General features: G+C 33.9%; 1 protein-coding gene across 1 annotated transcript in view; it reads right to left on the reverse strand.

Moving 5' to 3' along the window:
* Window positions 1–22,926, reverse strand: part of LOC106463908 — a 150,389-nt gene that overhangs the window by 29,055 nt on the left and 98,408 nt on the right. The window contains exons 5-6 of the mRNA XM_022391547.1: window positions 14,783–14,850; window positions 9,163–9,232 (exon numbers count right to left, since the gene is read on the reverse strand). Of these exons, the coding sequence (XP_022247255.1) occupies window positions 9,163–9,232; window positions 14,783–14,850 (138 nt within the window). The remainder of the gene's footprint in view (window positions 1–9,162; window positions 9,233–14,782; window positions 14,851–22,926) is intronic.

Consider the following 22,926-nt stretch of genomic DNA (forward strand, 5'->3'; position numbering starts at 1 on the left):
ATATCTTGTCTTCTTATTGACAGTACACAGTATTGTTAAATCTTGTGTCTTCTTATTGACAGTACACAGTATCGTTAAATCTTGTGTTTTTTATTGACAGTACACAGTTTTTGTTAAATCTTGTGTTTTCTTATTGAAAGTACACAGTGTTGTTAAATATCTTGTCTTCTTATTGACAGTACACAGTATTGTTAAATCTTGTGTCTTCTTATTGACATTACACAGTATCGTTAAATCTTGTGTCTTCTTATTGACAGTACACAGCATCGTTGAAGACCTTTTAAAGACATATTACAATGTCCTGTAACATTCGAAGAAACGTTTTACTACAAAAAGTTTTAGATGGTATTACTTAATAAAAACTTTTCTCTCAGTTTCATAACTTTTTTGTTATTCTTTGTGTGAGCGTTTTTTATTTCATTTTGCTTGACTGAAACAGGTTTAACATACTATGCGGAGTTTCACGTTCGTTACAATCTTAGAACACGAAACCTATTGGTGTTGGTATATTTCGATAGAGTTCAACAACAACAACAAAAATAGCATAGACGAGTTCCATACTTCAAATGTTTAAGTCATTTTCATTACAGGTCCTGTTGATCATTGGTTTACGAAAAGTTCCAGTTTCACTATCTTGTTGATCATTGAATGTGTTTTCCAATACTTTTACTGCAGTAAAAAGGGGTTAAAAATTTACTTCTATATATTTTTTCTTTTCAACTAGGAAGTGTGAATGTTTCACGGTCAACACAGACCCTTTTACAGCCCAAGTTGTTAACTTGCTTTATCGACTCTATCTTAAAATTTGGGACATTGATTTCATTGCACAAATAGTTTGGTTGTACTTTTTAAAGGTAAATATTCTTCTGGGAACTCTGAAAGAACGGAGTGTCATAAGAAGTTAAAATGTTTGGAAAAAATCATTTATTTTCAAACATCATCAGTTATTAGACCGAAAGACTGTATTTCGAGGAGATAGAGGTGAAATTTTGTGAACCTATTGCGATATTTATGTCAAAGTTCAAATCCGATAAATAACTTAGAGTGAAGTTAAACATAAAATACCTTTTTAAAATGAGTAAGAGAGAAGTGAGGAGGTGATAATCTTGAAAAATAAAACCACAAATCAGCTAATAAAGAAGTTAATGTTACACAGACATATTCTAACACCTTTTAGTGTGACACTTGAAATAATGAATAGTTTTTTGTTTAGAACAGCAACAACAACAACAAATTATGGTCTTAAATACGAGTTGATCAACACTTGTTTATATATTACCTGTATTTTAAATCATTGATTAGGTTTAATTTAGCTCATAAGAATTGATAACTTTTACTCTGTATTTCTTGTAAAAACCCTGATTTGGTTTGTTTGGTTGGAACGGAGACATGAACATGAATAAAAGAGGACAGTAAAAAGACATTTGGATCTTATAATTTTTTTCCCCTTCATTTCATACAGAAACGGATTGCATTGTCTTTACTATGATCGTATAGAAACCACTTATTTGCAATGCATATACAGTTTTTGTTCAACTTAGTTAAATTTAATGTCGTTACACGTTCTGTATTGTAGGAGGATTTCAATTTCCCAGTGTTTCTCTGGTCGATATTTGAACGAGACAAATCTACCTTTCTCACCCGGCAACCCATTTCCACTTATTGCCAAGTAGAGGAAATATACAAAGTCTGAAAGTCTAAGTCCTTAAAGTCAAAGTTTTCTCCAACAGCATATTTTAATTAATCAATTGATATTTGAGGTCCAGAAACTTATGCTCGAATCCTCCCCGTAATTTAATCAGACGGAAGTCTCGTTCTTTAAACACTCTTGTCTGGAAAACAAACTTTGTAACAGCCCTTGACTTATTACACATGAAATGCATCCAATTGTACATATAACCAATGCTAACAAAACACAAGCAAACTTCTAACCCAAATATTTAACTATATTTTGTTTTGAAATTAAATAATGTTTATCTTACATGATACTGTTAAGCAGTGCCTACAAAAGGCATTTAAGAGGAGCATACAATGCTGGGCATTTTGTTGGAGGAAGGTATAAAAGAGAAGTATAAATAGATTACTGTCAGTTTTATTTTACTTTTCTTAGTTATTTAAAAGCTATATTGAGGGTTGTAGCTTTTGGAGAGGGAATGGAATCCTTCCATAGACTAAAACTTTGGATGTAACGATATGATAACACATGTTAAAACAATATTGACAGATTTGAGCCTGACAAAGTTAGTTAGGTAATCTGCTCATTACCAAACTTTAAGATAATACACACCCAGATGTTGGTGGGGGGTTCTTTTTGGCTCTAGAGAGAAAAGGACAAATGAAGTAGTTTCATTTACATACGAAATATGACAAACTTAAAAAAATCCTTACTTACACTTTTACAGGTAAAGTCCCCCCGGTGGAACAGCAGTAAGTTCAAAGACTCACAACTCTAAAATCCATGGTTCAATTCTCCGCGGTGGACACAGCAGATAGCCCAATATGGCTTTGCTCTGACACAGCCAAATCAATTAAAAGTGAAATAACTAGATAATCTATAGACAGCTATTTGCATGTTCTGTTGTCACAGCCTTTTGTTTCTTGATTTTACAAAAATCAAAACTTCGATCTTCTTTCTTTCTACTTCCCTCCCCTTCTTAATGACTTTTGTTTGCACTTCATAATTTCGTGAAATATCACGTGGATAAATCATTAATTGCTAAATGTCTTATTCAATCACAAGTCCCTTCTTTTACCATTCCTCAACCTGATTTAATTATTATTATTATTTATGGTTGCATTTTATCAGTAATCGCATTAGAGTGGTAAAGAAGGAGTGAGGGTAGGTAATGCAGTCTTGTCCAAAACGTTTGTATACTATTCTATATTGATGTTATTGTCTACATGCATGGGGTTAGTTATTGAGTAAATGCCCAAGTAGTAACAGAGAAGGTAGCGTATGATCGGACAATCATGTACGAGTTGTTATTCTGGTCTGTATAAGTTGTTTTGAGCATTTGTTTGTCAAAACGCACATACACACCTCTTTTGTATAAAAGGGTGTACTTTGGTATAATCTTTTTTGAAACAGATTAACGTTTTGTTCAGATATTTTCTCTGCGATACTTGGTGTAGAGTCATGCCCCGTCATGTGAAGAAGTTATAGGGAGTCAAATTGTTCGACTGTCCAGAAACAGTATGAAGCAAACGGACATTGCCAGAACAGTAGGGTACCTGCAGTGTACTGTATCCAGAATCCTGAAATGTCATCGAACCATAGGAACCGTTGGGCAGAACTGAGGCAGAAAATTGGCAACCACGACTCTAAACCAGTTACTGTAGCTGTGATGCAGCACCTTCTAGTGACAAGTTGGGATGAAATCACGGTGGATTACATCAATAACCTCATCATGCCACGTCACCTTGCGGAAGCTATTAGAGTACGAGGAGGACTAATTAAGTACTGAATGTAATATGAACTGATATAAGGTTATAGACGCTATTTACAATAATTGATGTTATATATGTTTTGGTAGAATTTTGTTGTGATAAGTGAAATGTTGAATTACACGTCTTTCTACAAGTGTCTGATAAAATTGTTTGCTGTTCTATTAAATCGTTCATGAAATCCATAGAACCTGTCTCATCATACAAATTTCATATGTAGATGTTTAATATAACATGCATTTCTCAATTTGACAGCTCTAAATGTACTTGTATTCCATCTTAATAATAATGATATTATTTGTTACAAAATATGCAAACATAACTATATAATAGGTAAGTATCTTTTTGAAAGTAATTTTAATAGTGAAGTGTTTCAAACATGATGCATTCTCTCCGCGACTGCGACAGCAGAAAGCCCTTAGTGACCTGCTGCTCCTGGGGAGGTGCTGAGAAACACATGCTTCATGGAGGCTGTGATTACATAATGATATATGTAAGCGTGTAGTTAGACACTAATCAACATCTAAAAATATGGCAGTCAGATCGGAAGTATTGCTGAAAGTTATTCTGCAGTATGAAAACCAACCAAGAGTTGGCTGCATGACCAACAATTGGGCAGTCTAGAGGAATGAAGAAGCACTCTCAGTAGCCCATCTCTGAGGCTTGTAGAAATCTTGATCCTATATTGAAGAATGAGTTATTGTTTTTGATTCTGCGTGGGTCATAACTATACTAAAACTGTATACAAAATCTACCGTGTCAAAAGAAAAGTCTAAAACCATGGTCCACTGGGTTCTTGAAACACTTGAATTATATAACTAGAGTGAAAAGCACTTCGAGCACCGTTACTGGGGATAGTCATATATTAGAGATGTAATTATTGACTCTAAATATCAATGAGTGGAAAAGAGCAAGACATTGGTCTTCTCCAGGAATCGATTGCTGCAACAAGTAAGACATACAAAGTGCCTGAAAGAAACAGACAATTCTGCTTAGAGTAAACAGTCTCATCTGTTTTCAATGTTAAAGTTATAATCCTTGGCTAATGAAAAGACTAGAGACCTATGATCCAGCTCAAAGCAGATGAGGGCATATTAAGTCCATAAATAAGAACATATCTCTGCTTCCCATGGTGTTGAACATGGGATGTTCAATGAAATTAATCTTTAGCTGCTTTACATGAGCAACATAAGCCAGATTACTGTCACGAAATAACTGTGTTTATGCCACCACAGGTATCATAGCACCATTTAGATGGAGTTATGTGTTTGGATGTAAACATCATTGTGTGGCAAATTTTCAGTTTGTAGCTATCCTTCATTAAAACTTGTGTTTGATGTCTGACTGAAAAATCTGAAATTCATTAAAATAGGGAAATTTTGCAACAAAGAGAAGAAGTTTTCCATAAAAGCATAATATTTTATGGAAAAAATTGTGTCTCTCAAAGAAAAGCCTTGAGAAATGCTCATTTCTGGAAAAAAAATCCTGAAAGCACCGAAGCCATATGGATGCGAAAATACCGATCTACTAAAACGTTTCACATCAGAAATGACACCAGGTCTGTAAACAGAACTTCAAACAAAATTAGGAACAAATAAAGGTACTTAAGCCCAGAGCATCTTACATATAAAACTCCCATTTACTTTGTTCAGCTAGTTGTGGTAAACTAATTGCTTCTAGAGAAAAAATATCATAGAAGGAAAAGATAAATGGTTAAAATGTATCCTATTGAGAGAGCTATCTGAAGTAGTGTCAACATAGAAGTGGGGAGTCGTTTATTAGATATAACCTCTATTTTCAAGTTTCACATCAGAAATGACACCAGGTCTGTAAAACAGAACTTCAAACAAAATTAGGAGCTTATAACCCATAAGAATGAAGGCCTCTTAAGATGCAATACTTCCACGTAGCATCATATCTTTCTCAGGTAAAAAATATGGACCAGATACTCTATTAAAAAAAAGCTTTGAAGATAGACCTTTAAAGTCTTATTAACTTGTCTACCGTTGTTCTTCACCTGTTGGGTTTTGAAAGTGTGGGGGTTTGTTTCTCGAACAAGATGGATATTAACCATCGTCTCGAATACATTTACAATAAATAACATGCAGACCTAGTATCTGTTATCAGACCAGTGTGGTAATGGATGTAGTTATGTGCCCTTGTATTGATTGTTAAATCTTTTCTAACCAGTATATCAAATACTTAAAAACTTAGGAAAGCTCTCGGCAATATTTATCCCTTGAAGTTAGAATCTCAGCTACCACAGTGGTCACATACTTGTATTAATAATATAGTAAAACAAAATATGTAATTGTCAATAAACATTATTATGTAAAAGATTGTTTGTTTGTAATTAAGCACAAATGGGCTATCTATGCTCTGCCCACCACGGGTATCGAAACCCGGATTCTAGCGTTGTAAGTCAGACTGTGCCACTAGGGGGCTATGTAAAAGAAGAAAAATGGTATCTATTTGCCCCCTAAACTTCAATAACATAGTAAATCACTCAAAATCTTTCATTCCATTTATCCTTTTACCACTTCATTATACCCCCTTAGCGTAGTTAATACCAGATTACCATAATAAGGCCAGCCGTGCTCTTTCCACAATATGTAAATCAATCAACACATTCACTGGGCTATAAACTGCAATCTGAAAAGTAATTATATTTTAATATGTTTTGTTCTCATTATAAAATACATAATGTCAACAATAGTTACATATCATACTGACAAGATTAACAAAAGAATTGTTTCTCAATATTTTTTTTTTGTTTTGTTAATTTAGAGCAAAGCTTCGCGACGGCTCTCCGTGTTAGTTGTCTTTAATTACATCCACCACCGAAGGTGATGGAGATTATGTTTTCACTCCTGTGTATGTTTGTGTTTTTTTGTCAGCAGGATAACATAAGGTTTGTTTGCTTGTTTTGAATTTCGTGCAAAGCTGCACGAGGGCTATCTGCGCTATCCTTCCATAATTTAGCAGTGAAAGACTAGAGGGAAGGCAGCTAGTCATCACCACCCACCGCCACTCTTGGGTTACTCTTTCGCAAACGAATAGTGGGATTGGCTGTAATATTATAACGCTGAAAGGGCGACCATGTTCGGTGACGGAGATTTGAACCCGAGACCCTCAGTCCCTAATTTTGAAGTGATAGGCTACAGGAAAGGCTGTTAGACAACGCCATCTTGGACTACTCTATACCAATGGATAATGGGATTGACTGTTACAGTATAACGTCCACACGAATGAAAGAGCGAACATTTTCGGTAACTAGATTCGAACCCGCGGCTCGCAGATTGTATGTCCTATCCACCAGGTCGTGACCACATAAAATGTTTTCTAGAATACAAAATATTTCTCTTTGTTATTACGGACGATAGATTCTAATTTGCGCAGCAATACAAGAGAGATACTGAATAAATATAATCACTTAAAAACAATAATTTATCAGGAACTTCGGAATATATACCTGCAAATAGTGAAAAAAATATTTTTTCGACATTTCGGTAACTTATGAAAATTATAATTAACATTATTCAAAATATATCTTTATATCAAACCACTGAAAAAACGGGTTGAAGAAAGCTGATAGGATTTTAAGTTCAAAATTAAACATTTTTAGATATTTATTCATTTATTGGAGGTACTTTATTTTTAGTTCATGTCGTCGCATATTCTTTGTATTATATTTCTTTTCACTCTTATGTTACAAAGTTTTTATTTGATGAAAATGAAGTTAAGAACAACAGTATGATCCTTGCATTTTTTTTAAATCTTGAATTTAACATTTCACAGATACAATTTTTTTATAGTATTAACCCTAAAATGTGCATTATTCTTGTTTTATCGATATACTATTAAGGTTAGGCTTAGTATATTAATGTTGGATTTATATTGTTAGGCTTAACATTCTCCATAGTACTATATATCCATTCATTTATTCTAAAAACTGTATGGTCAAAATAGTAACAGTAAATGTAGCGTGCCTTAACAAACACACAAACATACAAGAGCTTCTGGAGGGTGATTTGAAATTAATGCAGCAACCCACACCAGTGATGCCATTAAAACACTGTTAATTAAAGTTGATGAAGATTAAAACATTTGTTAGTGATAAGTGAAGAGATTGTATTAAACACAATGGAGTTGTTTTGCTAAAAGGTCTTGGATTCCATATGAAATTTATATACCTAAGGAATCTAAGATGCGCCTGGTTCTTACGAACGTTTGAACTCTAAGATGATCTTAGGTTTCCCACCATAGAGGACATGTTGATAAAAACAAATTATTTTACTGCAGAAATAAGTAAAGTGGGAAAGTATTATGGCTTTAGAAAAATTACATTTCGTAGGGGAAATTTCTGTAACAACTCGAAAGAAAAAGCATTTAGTTTCAATGTATCACTTGCAATATGACAATTTGAATATATACAAAATAGCTGATATATATTTTTTTGAAAGTAAATAAATTATAAAATAGAAGTGATAATTTCCACTACTTTTTACGCACTTTCAAATGTAGCTTTTTAATGTAATACTAAAATATTATATTTGCTCATATTGCACTAATAATAATTCAACAATTCAATAAGTTGAATTTCGAGAATAATATTTATGATATATGTCGGAACTGGCTACGAGGAAATTCGACAATTTTTCAACATTTCTGTTTCGTTTCATTAAGGGTTTTGTGTCAAGTGAAAGACAGTGAAATAACCGTTAAATAACCGTTTTCAGGCGTATGAAAAATTTCCTTAGAAATTATTTTAGATTTTAGTTTTGTTTATTTGAAGTTAAGCACAAAGCTACACAATGGGCTATCTGTGCTCTGCCCACCACGAATATCGAAACCCGGTTTCAAGCATTGTAAGTCCGCAGGGAACTAGATTTACGGAAAAATCATAGTCTGTATGATTTAGATAGTTAGATAATATTAATAATAATAAAAAATAATAATCATCGATTGACTCAGCTTTCAACATAATTATTTAAAGTTGATAATAGATAAAACTAATTTTCAGAAAAATAATGAACCAAATAAATTGATAAAGTTTAAACCGAATACTCTAATGAAAGTCTGAAACTTATGCGCAGCATGACCTTTTTACAGCACTTGTAAACATTAAAGGAAGGTTACTACCAATAGATGGACTTATAATATCATAATATTCAGGTTATTATTTTCTTATTGTTGAGACACTGAGTTAATCCTTAATCATTTCTATGTTTAATGTTGGAAGTGTAGGGCTAAGGTATACACTGAGAGAATCTATGTTTAATGTTGGAAGTGTAGGGCTAAGGTATACACTGAGAGAATCTATGTTTAATGTTGGAAGTGTAGGGCTAAGGGATACACTGAGAGAATCTATGTTTAATGTTGGAAGTGTAGGGCGAAGGGATACACTGAGAGAATCTATGTTTAATGTTGGAAGTGTAGGGCGAAGGGATACACTGAGAGAAACTGTTTATTCATGCAAGTTTTATAGAGCTTATGCTTTTCAATATGAGAAACCTGTGGTTGTAACTAAGATGTAGAGTAGAGGTAAAAAGAAGATGTTAACCCTAGGAAAGAGCAGAAAGTTGTAGTGCATGTGCAAAGCATGCGATAATATGAAGGTCCTAGAATGAGAGGTTAGACGGCGCCACTGTAGTCAGAGCAAGAAGTGAAGAGAAGAGAGAAACCAAGCAAAAATGGCAGGCTGAAAAAGTACCATACCTTAATATTTGGTACGTTCGCCACCCTCTTCTGGTGTTCCAAGAGGGGGTGCACAACGAGCTCGAGCAACCTGGAAGATGACATCAACAATTTACCACGTGATAGGCTGAAAACAACATGGCGTTATCATAAATCCGTTCCTGATTGTACAAATAATAGGGATAACCAAAAATGTTTTAAAAAACTTAAACAAAAATTTGATCCTATTACATTTTCTTTTTAATTTCGGGATGCCTTTTTCTCGGGAGGATGTGGGATATAATATAAGATGTTTCTTAAATTTCACTAATTAATTACCTATATAAACATTGGCAACATAAATTATAAGGACTAATGTTTAAATTTCGTACCAGTGATCATCTAAAAACAAAAAATTACTTCATATACCCAGATCTGGGTATAATCAAAATTGAATTACGAATAAGACATTTTGGAGAGCCTAAGATTTGTATTTATATTTCATAAACATCAGTAGAAAGTCGTACAATGGCCTTTTTTTTCACTTGCGTTTGGAGTACATCACATCATTATTTGTAACTCGTGCTTTACATCTGCCTTTCATTTAATAAATATTCTCATCTATTGTAAGGAATGTCACCACACTGAGCAGGTAGACTTTCCAAACTCCTGTCCTTGGCACAAACGACACAGTACAAACAACTTCGCAGGAGTGTTTTTGTTGTTCTTGAGAGTACTACACGCTGTTGACGACAGCAGACTTCCAGTGCAATCAATAACACTAAAGATCCTGATCCTAGTCGTTGATATTAAACAACAATCTTGCTTCAGTATTTAGTGAAAATATACATGTGTAATACTGTTAACTTTTTTAATACTTTTTTGTTCGATTTTGTGTAGTTTGATTTTCTGTAATCAATATCAGGGATGGGGTGAATACTAGAGATCAATAATAGAACACAAATACGAATACTTCAATTTTGTATGAATACGAAAACGAATACGATTACATAGGAATGTATTCATGAATACTTTGTCGGGTAATATGCAATAATAATAAAACAGCAGACGATAAAATTTCAATACTTTTATTTTATGAAACAAACGTTTTTGAATCTGAAACAAAATTTGAACAAATAATAACGTTTCAATACTTTTATTTTTCAAAATGCAATAACAAGTTTTATAATAAAAATATTTTTAAAGGATAATTATAGATATTATAATTGCCCATTGTTCTTTATGAACATCAATCTGTCAAATGTGAGGCGGCAACGATTAGGTCTCAGGGCAGAGAATGCGGGAAGACTCAGGTAGCGTTTGGCTAGTAGAGTTAGGGTAGGAAAGTTTTTTCATCGATCTTCTAATAATCTAGATGGTTGCTTTCAGGAATGCAAAGACCATCGTGGTAGGCATTGACCCCCCTGTATCCTCTGAAGATGAGGTGGCTGGTTTCTTGGACGCAGCAAAGAAATTAAAAAGCTTACTTTTTTGCGGGGGGGGGGATTTACAGTTCTCTTTTGGTTCCCTGGTTGTAGGATTATTTGTTGAGGAAACTTTTTTGACTACTTGCTGCAGGAGCATTCTGTTGGATTCATAGACCTCGGGTCTAGTGAAACACCAGTTATGTTTAAATCTGGGATCCAATATCGCAGCCAAGCAGAAGACACTTCGTTGGTCATAGCAGGGCGTGAACAGATTTATTCAGTGCAGAGACAAGATTAAAATTATACCTGGATTGCATGCTGTCGAATTCTGTCATTAGCTCATAAATACATGGTACTACATAACTGGCGGTAACAATGTTTTGACCTGGGGTGAATTCTGTCATCAAATCTGCAAACACAGTTCGATCATTAAAAGTAAGTTTCGATGTACCAGTATCTAGATTATCCAACTTCTCTTGGGAAATCTTTAATAAAGACTAAATTATATTATTTTCTGAGTTCCAGTGTGTTGGTGTTACCGACTTAACTCTGGCCTCTCCCTCAAGTAGATCAGTTGCTTCTGTTGATTTTCGAATGTAGGACACGATGGCTGATTCTTTGGAAATTCCTTTCAGCAGTGGACCAGTTTCTTTCATGCCATCCCTGACCATCAGCTGTAGTGTGTGGGAAAAGCAGGGTTCATGTTCAGGAAAAAATTTGGATAAGTTGTTTGCTGATTTAGATTCATCCTAAAATTCATCTTCTGAGTTACTATATGTAGATCAGCTATCACCATCTCTCACACTAGATAGTGTTTGCGGTTCAAATCCAAGCAAACAGAAAGCATTGGTCATGTTGAATGCGTTATGAGATGTCACATATGTCACCTTGTTGTTGATGTTAAAGAGAATACCTTATTTCATCATATTAAGCTGCAATGTTATCAGATGTGTGACGCCCCTTGAAACGCCGACATACCAGCATGATTGTTTGCATTTTCCAGTCAAGTATCAAATGATCCAAGAAAATTGCGCATTTGTCTGCTACTCCAGATATCCATAGTGACATTGATGTTGGCTAGAAGATGCTTTTTGTTGGACTTTATCAAACCTGCTCTCCATCAATATTGTGGACAGATGCTTGCGACTGGGAAGAATATACCGAGAATCTATCTAACTCATGATTAGCTAAAAATACAAAAGCGAATCTCAGTTATATAATATAGAATATAGTTTATAATAAAAATAACAAAAACATATAATGATAAATAAAAATTATGAATATAGTCCAAAACATTAGAAATTTTGCTTAACTATAGAATATAGTTTATAATAATAAAAATATATCATAATAAATAAATATATCAGTTATATAATGTATAGTTTATAATGAAAATAATAAAAACATATAATACTAAATAAATGAAAAAATAAATATATAGTCCAACACGCATGATCAATTTAGTTTATCTATATTATAGTGTATAATTTACATAGAATATAGTTCATACTAACAAAAATAATAAAAAGGCTTACCTTCAGATGTGTCAACAGATTATAAGTGGTTTTCCTAAAGTAGAAATAGTCCATTCACGATATTTACACTTTACCTTGATATGACCAGATCTATCAGTAGGAAGTAGGAAGTTTCATGTACTACTGAAGACAGTTTAGTAGCCATATGAAATTATCTCAGATGTCTTTACTGGCTTAATAACCATGTAATACAATAACTTTTAAGGTGGTTAGAGAGTATTGACCTGATTTAACCCTCTCGCTACGGGCATCCTTTACTGCCCATGTCATGATGTTTTTATGTATTTTACATAAAACAACAACAACAACAACAGTGATTTCAAGTAATTGTTTGCCGTCAGTTCATTGCACAGTAAATGCTAATAGTAACAGGAATAGACCTAAAAAATACTTAATATGATGCGATACGTGAACCCCGCTAAGAGTGAACGGTGTGTAAACAAGTTAGAAATTTAAGAGTTAAGATTTATTTATTACAACTACAGAAATAATCACGTACCAGTACCTGAGAAACTAGGTTTTTGTTAAGAATAAAGTTATTCATACCAGATACTGAAAACATGTAACTTTTATTTTGAAAGTCTGTAACAATTAAAGTTTTCGTATTGAATGTGGGATGATTACATGGCTCCCATTAAAATATTATAAATCAAACAAAATACCGTGGCCTTAAAAATAATTTCGTCTTTTATGTTCGATTCTTTATTGAAATCTAACCATTTTAGTGATGTCATTAATGTATTTATTACCTAACGGTGTGTTAATTCCAATAATGCATGTCATGTTCAGTTTCAATGTTGAACAATGTTTTGTTGTTTTTTAAAACGTGGATATAGTTATTCTATAATGTTCAATGGAACCTATCATTATTGGTGTCTCTTTCAGTGATGTATTTTCATGTTCATTAATGTTCAGGAATTATTTGGATGTTTAACAAAGTCTTTAATTTGTGATATACCATTATTATAATTTATGATTATTCCCTAAATTTATCTACATTTACCGCAGACAGACATACAGGTGTGGTATTCTCAGGTTAATTGATTTCCGCAAAGAGTGTTAGACAGGCCTACTTTATAGCAGGAAGATTGGAAGAATAAGTTACTAAGTGACACTGAATTCCTCTAAAATTATTTAAACTTAAAAACACAATCAAAATAGTATATGTATAGGGGAAAGAGCAGAGCCTTTACTATAATGTTGCCTCTCTAAACTCTTCTAAGAACTTATGAAATTGTTTATAAAGAATTAGTTAGCTATACTTATTTCATTTTATGAGAGTATCCCTATTTAAGACAAATAACTTTACTTACCAAATTGATGGCTTGAACTTGAGAGAAAGCCAAGTAAGAGATCATAATATTATATACTAGATTCTATAATCCATTGAAACATTATGAAGGTTGTAGCTTTGACATACCACCTGTCAAACTTCATGCAAAAGGTGCAGTTTTACAGCTATATTCTACCATGGGCAGATGAGATCCTATCTTCAAGAGTATAAAAAAGCAGAAAGGCAGCTAGAACAAAATCTGCTTAATCCGTTTTTTGGACCATATGTTGTGCAAAAACTGCATAGACTCAGAATAAACGAAAACTGCATACTTCACTTTTTTTTTCTTCTTTGCTTCGGACTTGTTCTCAAGCCGGTAATTAAACTTAACTTTAGAGCCAATTAACTTTACATTCACAATGTGTTGAAGAAGTGTATGACTTTCGCTTACCCCTGTAAACACACGTAACATACACGACATAATCCTTTAACAAATATAATCCAGATTACAATTGAAAAAGGAAACCCCTTTGAACAAGAAATGCAATTCAACAATGGTTAAAAGAAATAAATACCCTTTAAGTGAAAGCAAAGAATATGCAATATTATATCAACCATATAATAAACATTATTGCTACTATTGAGAATTTATTATATTTCACGCAAGTCAGCGTTAACTAGCATCGTACCTTTAGAAAGAAAAATATATAAATATAATACATATACAAAAGGAAACCCCTCTAAAATTTAATACACGATGAAAGTAACATTATATTCACATATACACAACCAAAACACATAAAAAAACTTTTTTAACACAAGTCTTGACAAAAATGAAAACAAAACACACACAAAATGTTTATAATGGTAAAATGAAAGAAAACGTTATGTTAGATATAAAATATCCCTTTAATAACACCTGACAAAAATCCACACACACAAAAAAGGAACTCAATGACTGCAAGCTATACACCATGTCAAAACAATTCCTCTCATCATATACATTGATATACCTGTACAAATCATCATGATCAGAAAAGAAAAAAGGTATAACATAAGCAAATATGATTAATTATTTACATGACTAGAACTATAATTTAATATTTTCTAATCTAATACTATAATCTAATAAAATCAATATTTTCATGAACAGTTAAATAGTTATGTACTTGTTTGTTTGTTTGTTTTGAATTTCGCGCAAAGCTACAGTTATGTACTTATATACAGCAGTTGGCAAGCATTGCACCTTTAGAAAGAAAAATATATAAATATAAGACACATACAAAAGGAAAACTCTCTAAAATTTAATACATGATGAAAGTAACATTATATGCATATATACACAACCAAAACACATAAAAACAGCTTTTTAACACAAGTCTTGACTAAAATGAATAAAATAAAAAGGAATACATCTGAACACTCACAGTAACTGCAGAACTCCTGTGTGTGGATCAAATAAAAATTCATGGTTTGATGTTTCGATGACAAATTCCTAAAGAATGAGTGGCTAAACTGTGAAACATTTGATACATGTACAACTGAACAAATGATATTGATATAGTTTGCCTTGATTTACTATTATATTTTGTTACTCTATACACAAGTTAAAGAATAATTCCATCACCAAACTGAGATGCACTTCACCATTTGAGTAAAAAAGGTACTTAATTCGGACAAATTACATTAATCTAATCATCTTATAATCTGCAACTCTTCATTCTTAAACCTCTTGATTGCTACCAGCTCCCCAGTATTTACAAGTTGAGCCTATAAAATCACACCACAAAAGTCATTTCTGATAATCCTGGTGTCAGAGTAAGACTATTCATGTGGTTAGGATCACCATGAGTCATTATGGGCGCTGGAGACGAATTGGTATGTGCTCCCCCTCGAATAGTTTTTGGAATGATGCTGTGCACATGTACAAGTGATTGAAGGAGCAGTTAATGTTTGATTAAATGTTCCATAGTGAATTGATACATTACATACACATTTTTATCACTCTCATGGGCCCCTTGGTGGGCCTGCCTGTGGTTTGTCAGCTCCCTAGCCTGGAGTTACCAAAAACTGTAATAATCTTTCCTCCACATCTTTACTTTGGAACTCAAAATAGCCAGAAGGTTAAAGAGTTTGATCTTAAATGGTAAAACCCAGGATTATAAATGTGTGGTGGGATGAATTCCAATTGGTCAGAAGTTCAGTCCAATGTGTATGTAGCTTGTAAAATCTTATAACTGTTTAGTTACAACCATGTGCTTCTCTAAACTACCTTTACAAACAGAATATCAAAATTTTATAACTGATTAAGAGACATAACTATGGGCCACATTTCACCCATAAAAAATATATCCCTAATACCTGTGAATTTCTTAGTCCTCCAGGTTTCATTGGGTATCTACTTAACCAATACCTGCAGCCATGCTGCCCTCTGTCATTTCTGCTGGACAACAGCCAACATGGCTTCACTTCCAACCTAGCCTCACATCTTTCCATACCAATTGGTTGTCACATGGATAATTCCCGATTCCAGTTAAAGAAATGAGGGTCGAGCCTGTAAAACTGGTTCCTATAAACATGAGTTGACTTGGATTAGCTGATGCCAATCCTAACTTTTGACCATTCAAATCCACTAATATTTACGTTCTCTCTCCTTAAGGACTTTTTCCAGTTACAAGTTTTTGGTGCAACTTTTAAAGCTTTTACCACGCATGTGTTACTTTCCATCTCTCTCTCTCTAGTACATTTAGAATTTGTATTTTGATGATTTATTACTAAAACAATGTTAAGAAAATATTCATTTGTGTGCTCATTAAAATATTTTAATCTGCATGACTGAAAATATTTTATTACAACGAAATGAAACATTGACTGTACCAAATTTATATTTGTTATGATATCTAAGCTAATGTCCATTAATTTCATTCACTACTGAGAATTTCACCTGCTCATGAATATTTCAATTTGATACAATTGAAATATCTTGTAGTACGCTTTATGGAAAACATAAGTTAAAACTGTGTATTCTCTAGCTGTGATATGAATCTCTTTGTTACTCTTGACTCTACCATGAAATATCATTACCCACTGAATATTTCAATGTCAAAACTGAAACAATCTTTTACAAGTATTGATGAAAATAACAAGCACAGTGTATTTTGAAATGATACCTTTCAGGTCAGTTACTACAGTTATCCTTTGTCTCCATGCACATGTTACTTATTGTTGTGTTATTTGTGTAACTAAATCAGTTGAGCTATAAAACACTTACAAATTACTTTATTTAATGTTTATATAAATGTATATGTACGTATATGCATGCAAGACCACACACAAATATTTATTTATATATGTATACTGATTGCTATCTACATATATCTATTACACATTATCACACACTCCAATATCTTATAACAGACAGCTTTTAGCTCCTGCATGAATTAATTCAACATCCTTTTTAGGTTATCTTCAGAAGTTAATTCTCATAAGAAACGGTTGCATAATGTGTTGCCATTTAGAAGCCATCACCTCAACTCATTTTTCATTTCTGGCATCACAAAATGAATACTTCTTAGCAGAATTCATCCAAACTAAGACATTCCAGCTCAAATTCAAGTCAAACAGAAGTAATACTCATACTTTTACTAAACACATCTCCCTTACTGGTTATAGAATGGTATATGTTAAAAGTATATTAAGGAAAACTCTAGTGAGTACTAAGCAGTGTGTTTTATAGAGTTTTTGCCACTAAGCTAGATTAAGAAAGTGATTCTGTAGAAATTTCAGATGATGTCTTACATCAGAAAAAATATATATCTAGTGGATACATCCTTTAATAAAACTCTGTTAATCATACAATTAATAAAACACCCTAACTGTATAATGTTCATGTGGAAAAGCAGAAAATGTAGTGTGTACATCGTATTGGTTTGTTTGTTTTAAATTTCGCGCAAAGCTACATGAGGGATATCTGCGTTAGCCGTCCCTAATTTAGCAGTGTAAGACTAGAGGGAAGGCTGCTAGTCATCACCACCCACTTCCAACTCTTGGGATACTCTTTTACCAACGAATAGTGGGATTGACCGTCACATTATAACGCGCCACGGCTGAAAGGGCGAGCATGGTTGGTGTGACGGGGATTCGAGCCCGCGATCCGCAGGTTGCGAGTCGAGCTCCCTAACCACCTGGCCATGCCGGGCCCATCGTATTAGTAACAACACTTGATAGCCTGAAATTTGTAAAGAAGTGGTATAGACCTTTCACGGCTGTAGCCTTAAACCTCTGGAGATAACTCTGCTTAGCCTTATTCAAAGAGACCTGTGAGGGCATCATTAGCCTTTATACCCCAGACTTTTGCCCAATACCTGGCTGAGATGTCCTAAATGTTGGGGTATACTGCAGTAGGCATGCACAGGAATTTCTACTCTTGGACAAGTAGATAATCCCAGGTCCACGGTAGCGTAGTAACAAGTTGTCCACAGGCTCTTCATGGTCTGTGGTTGTACTAGCAAGATACCTCCCAGGTCAAAGAGGCTTACGACTTTCCCATGTTTCTCTGTCTTCACCACTTATGGTCCCTGCTGTTGTGATCGCTCCTGTTGGTAGGCTTCATCCTCCAATTGCACCTCTAGTCTTTCTGCCTCCATTATCTTTACTTCCCTCACACTGAGATAAATCCTCAGGGGTGAATTTGATAAGCCAATCTTGGTGCACCAGATTCTGGAAGTTCTCTTTTCTGAGTATACAGCAGCAACAAGAAAGAAGTCATTGATCTTTGCAACATAAACAAAAGCCCAATGTCCAGGAGAGGTCTTCTCCATGACCCAACAATGCTCTTGGGCCACCATTTGCCTTAAATGACCAGATCTTCCTCTTAATCATGAGTATTTCTACTTGTAGAATATTTCATTCCCATAAAAAAATGTAGCCTTGTAAAACTCGATAATAATATCCTGTGGTCACGGTACCAAAATTTCTCCTTCCTCCCTATTCTGTAGTATTCTCAGATCAACTGATTCCCACAAATGGAGTTAGGTAGGCCTGCTTTACAGATGGAAGAATCAGCAAGATACATTATGAAGTGATATTGAATTTCTCTGAGGCTTACTGAGTTTGAGAAAGAAAACTGGACACACATATTTTCAAAAACACAATGAACAATACTGAAATTCACACTCAAAATAATTTGTGTACAGGACAGATGATAGAAGTTATTAAAATATGTATTAAGATTTAGTTAATTTTACTCATTAAACTTTAGTTGAGGATTTCTATTTAAAGAAAGGACTTTAATCCGAATTGATGACTTGAACTTGAGAGAGAGAGCTAAGGAATTTTAGTATTATATACCAAATTCTATAACTATATTTTCCGGATGCTTGTACAATCTATGTAACTGTTGGTCAAGCCAACTGAAACCTGATGAAGGTCATAAATTCCAAATTCCCCCTGACTTACTATTGACGGACTCTGCTGTTGACCTTCATGGACAAGGTGCAGCTTTCAAATTATACTTTCCCACCTACCCATGGATAGACGAGGTGTTTTTTTCCAAGGAAATGACAAAGAATAAAGGTATCTACAATGAAATCAAAAGTTTTCTGGACCTTGTGTTATGCACAAATTGCATAGACTCAGTATAAAGATTTTTTTTAAATGTCTACATTAGAATGAGAAGGTAGAAAATTCATGGTATGCCTGCATACCACACTGAAAAATATTTAAAAAATGGGAGATATAGGAAAACAATTGTTAGTGGTATGGAATAGCGTGTTATGGGAGTATCCTGTGACATCATTATGGTGATTTAAAGTATTTTTCAAGGTCAAGTCCTTCGAAAAGTTTATTAATGTACATTGTAAACACAAATGTCAATGAAAAAGTGTATAGACTAACAATGAAACATTTTAAACTGAAAATAACCAAATTAACTGAACACGGGCAACAGTTATAGATATATATGCATTTCTTTCATACATATGGAGTTGTGCTACTTAAGATCAAAGTCCAACCATAGTGTAGCTTCATACACAAACTGTGATTTGAGGTGCAAGATCAGAATTTTGCATAAGTAGGTCATTGAACATTTCAACAATTCAAAGATTTAAAAAAACATTGAAATAAATCCCCCTATATAATGTACCACACAAGCATCATAGTGTAGCTGTTTCCAAGCCATTTAAGCAGTGATACAATAATCCGTTGTACAGCAGTTTAACATGGTCCCACTGCATGAATAGTGTTACCAGAATAACCAAGCTATCATATGATATAAATTATATGTCAGTGGCCCCATACTACAGGCTTACTTATGCATAAATACTGTGTGAAAAGACTAGGAAAAGAAACTAGTCTACTGGTAATGAAACTGTATTATCAGTTGTCACTTTCAACACAGCTGTTGATTGTTTGCTACCATTTTTAAGACTATTAACATGTTTATCTAATCTAAAAGCCTATAACTGTTCTTGTTATTGTAAAGCAATTTTAGAAATTTTGTGATTTAAAATGCTTCATTTGTTACAGCCCACACCTTTGCAATTGACATTTTAGTGTATTATGCATATTAATAAAAATTTAGCATTATACAACCTTGAATGTATTCAATGATATGGTTATTTGGTAGAGCCGCCACATCTTATTCCACATCACTAACAATTATTTTCTTATGTTTCCATTTCTGAATTAGTTGCTTGTTAATAGACTACTGGATCACCCAGCATAGGAAGACTACAGATGGTTGAGCAGGTTACATTAAAATGATTTTGAATGTGAAATCAACAAGTCATGTAACCAGAACTGATATAAAGCCTTGGTGGAATAGCATGTATCAAAAGTACATTTTGATAATTGTTTCGTATTTTGTATGATGTCATCTAAAAATTATCACTCATAGAAAAGGTATGCAACAGCTCTTTCTGACTCAAAATATTCATACACTTAGATCACTGAAATATATTCAGATTGAGAATTTAGGATGTCCATGACTGGAATATTCCTTGTACTTAATCGAATTAAAAAAATAAAGGAATATGGATCAACGTTGAGCACCACGACCATCCATAAAGTGGCCTGCAACAGGTTGCACTCAAGACACGATAAGCAAAGTGTCTTGTAACTAAGAAACTACCACCCTCCTACACTTGACAGAATATAGAAAGCAATAGAAAGTTATGCTTTCTCCAGTCAGAAATTTTTCAACTGTACTGATAATGATTTTAGGTTTGTATAAACTTTACATCTTGTACAGTTTGATTTGAAGTTCAACATGAGCATCACTGTATTCCACGGAATTAATTCTATGCTGTTTAAAGCTTGTGTTTTTCTGTGTGTGTGAAAATCATCATTTTCTTGCTGTTTTGCATTGTCCTTCAGAAACTGTTTTTCATTATAGTATTGGTAAGTTTACTTCGCGAAGGTCACTTGGATTTCAGGTTATATAAAAACATTTCATGCACATTTATCAACAATTATTGCTGTATTCTGGCATTTTTAGGCTTCATTTTTGCAGAATCCGCTATAGGCATGTGCATTACAGAATAAAAAAATGAGTATCAATGAACCTCAGTTGTCTAGAGAGTGACATCCTTATGTTAACCTTAGAGTTACCATGAACCCTACATAAAAAACAACAACTAGTTATGCACCAAATTTCTTGTTAGGCTCTGACTTTTTTGGTTATCGGACATTTAACAAGTCACATAAAATAACAATAAAAAAAATAAGTATGACAATTAATTACACTAATAATCACTAGCGTCCCCTATATATTTTACACACAAAATGAGTGATTTCACACTTTGTTTGGCCAATTCTTTACGATGAGTATTTTAACAGTATAAAATAAAATAAATAAGACGAAAAATAACTCATTTGGTGCAATATGTGGACTCTACCAGTAATGGATGGTAGAGAAAAAAAAGCATTTTCATAATTTATGGGCAAGGCTATTGTCATAGGCTTAAGGCTTAGCATTTTATTGTTATTCTGAGAGAATATGGTAGTATAAAATTTGAGTCCAATTTCTATTGCATTTAAATCATCATTTAAAATGACATGGGTCATGAAGGCTGAAGCACAAAACCTCGAAATTTAAACGAGTGTTCCATAGCTGTCTTCATGGGTATCGACTATTTTCTTTCTCTTTCTAATGCCAATATAACATAACATGAAACTTTTTAAACTGAACATGTCACCTAATGAAGCAGGTTTTCAGTTCCACTTCCATTTTTATGAAGATTTCTTCTAAAAATGGGATTTTTAAATATTGAACATCACTCTGAGCATTGTTGTATATTGGGCAGCTGTAGTCTAATATTTTTTCAAGTAATTGTTACGTCTCTGGTCGTTTGTTAATTTCCCGTAGAAATTGTTTGCGAGAAACTTCAGTGATTCAAGTCCTTTCTTAATTAAAACTAGTTTATTCTTTCTCGTTACAATCATTGTAATACACTTAATTTCCACAGTCACTTTAAACTTAAACACACGCTATAATTCACAACGATTCATGCACTTTACTTACGGTCACTACCGCTCACTTGACTCAATTATCTGTCTCTATATCTCCCTATCTGCAATTATATCTCCGCTTTATTTGCCGGGCTTATATACTAAAATAGAGGACGCCTAGAAAAGATTAGAGTTGCCACGAACAGTCATGATCTTTCTAGAATCTCATGACGTGTTACTAGCGTCAAGTGACTTCCGCTGTCGTAACTCTGCCCCTTCCTTAGTATTGTTCGTCCCGAACAATAGCCACTTACATGAAATAAATAGATAATTAACAATAACTTGATTAAATGTACAGAATTTACAAACACAAAATTAAAATACAACAAAGTCTCCTAATTTTACAGGATGTATCTTCTTCCGTACTGGCCTCCGTCTCGTTGGCTTCTGCTTCACGTGAGGTTCATCTGCTTCATCAGGAAATGTCCTGTTATCGGTAACAGTCACATCAGTGGTAGTAACTTTATCAAGGGCTTCACTGTTTCCCTTCTCAAAACCGGGTAGAGTTTCTTCTTCGACAGTGGCTTTTTCAGGTGACAAGTCTTCAGCAAGATAATTAGTTCCATTGTCCACTTCATTCCAACTGAAATGTCCTGGACCATGATAACACCAAAGCCTGTTGGCATGCCCCACCTTTGGTTTACCTCGACGACCACATTTTATTTGGAAAGTCACGTCTGAGAGACGATCCACTATGTCATATGGGCCTTCCCATGGAGAAGACAACTTAGGAGACTTCCTTTTGGTCTTCCTGGGATTATACAACCATACCTTGTCTCCTGGTACAAAGCTGACTTCAATAGATCTGTTATCATAACATAGCTCCATGGAATCAGCAGACATTTTCAAGTATGAACGCACTTGATGGTGAATATCACCCATCCTTTCAGATAACACTTTCACGAACTCTGACACATTTTCAGGCAACTCTTCATAAGGTGGGCGTGCTCTTAACAGATTCACTGGCAACCGAAGTTCCCGACTAAATATCAGCTTTGCCAATTCCTGTCCCAGTGTCCAATTGTACTTTTCTACCATCCCATCAGACTGTGGGTGATGTGGC

This window comes from Limulus polyphemus, unplaced genomic scaffold, assembly GCF_000517525.1.
Source record: "Limulus polyphemus unplaced genomic scaffold, Limulus_polyphemus-2.1.2 Scaffold1514, whole genome shotgun sequence".
Lineage (NCBI taxonomy): Eukaryota > Metazoa > Arthropoda > Merostomata > Xiphosura > Limulidae > Limulus > Limulus polyphemus.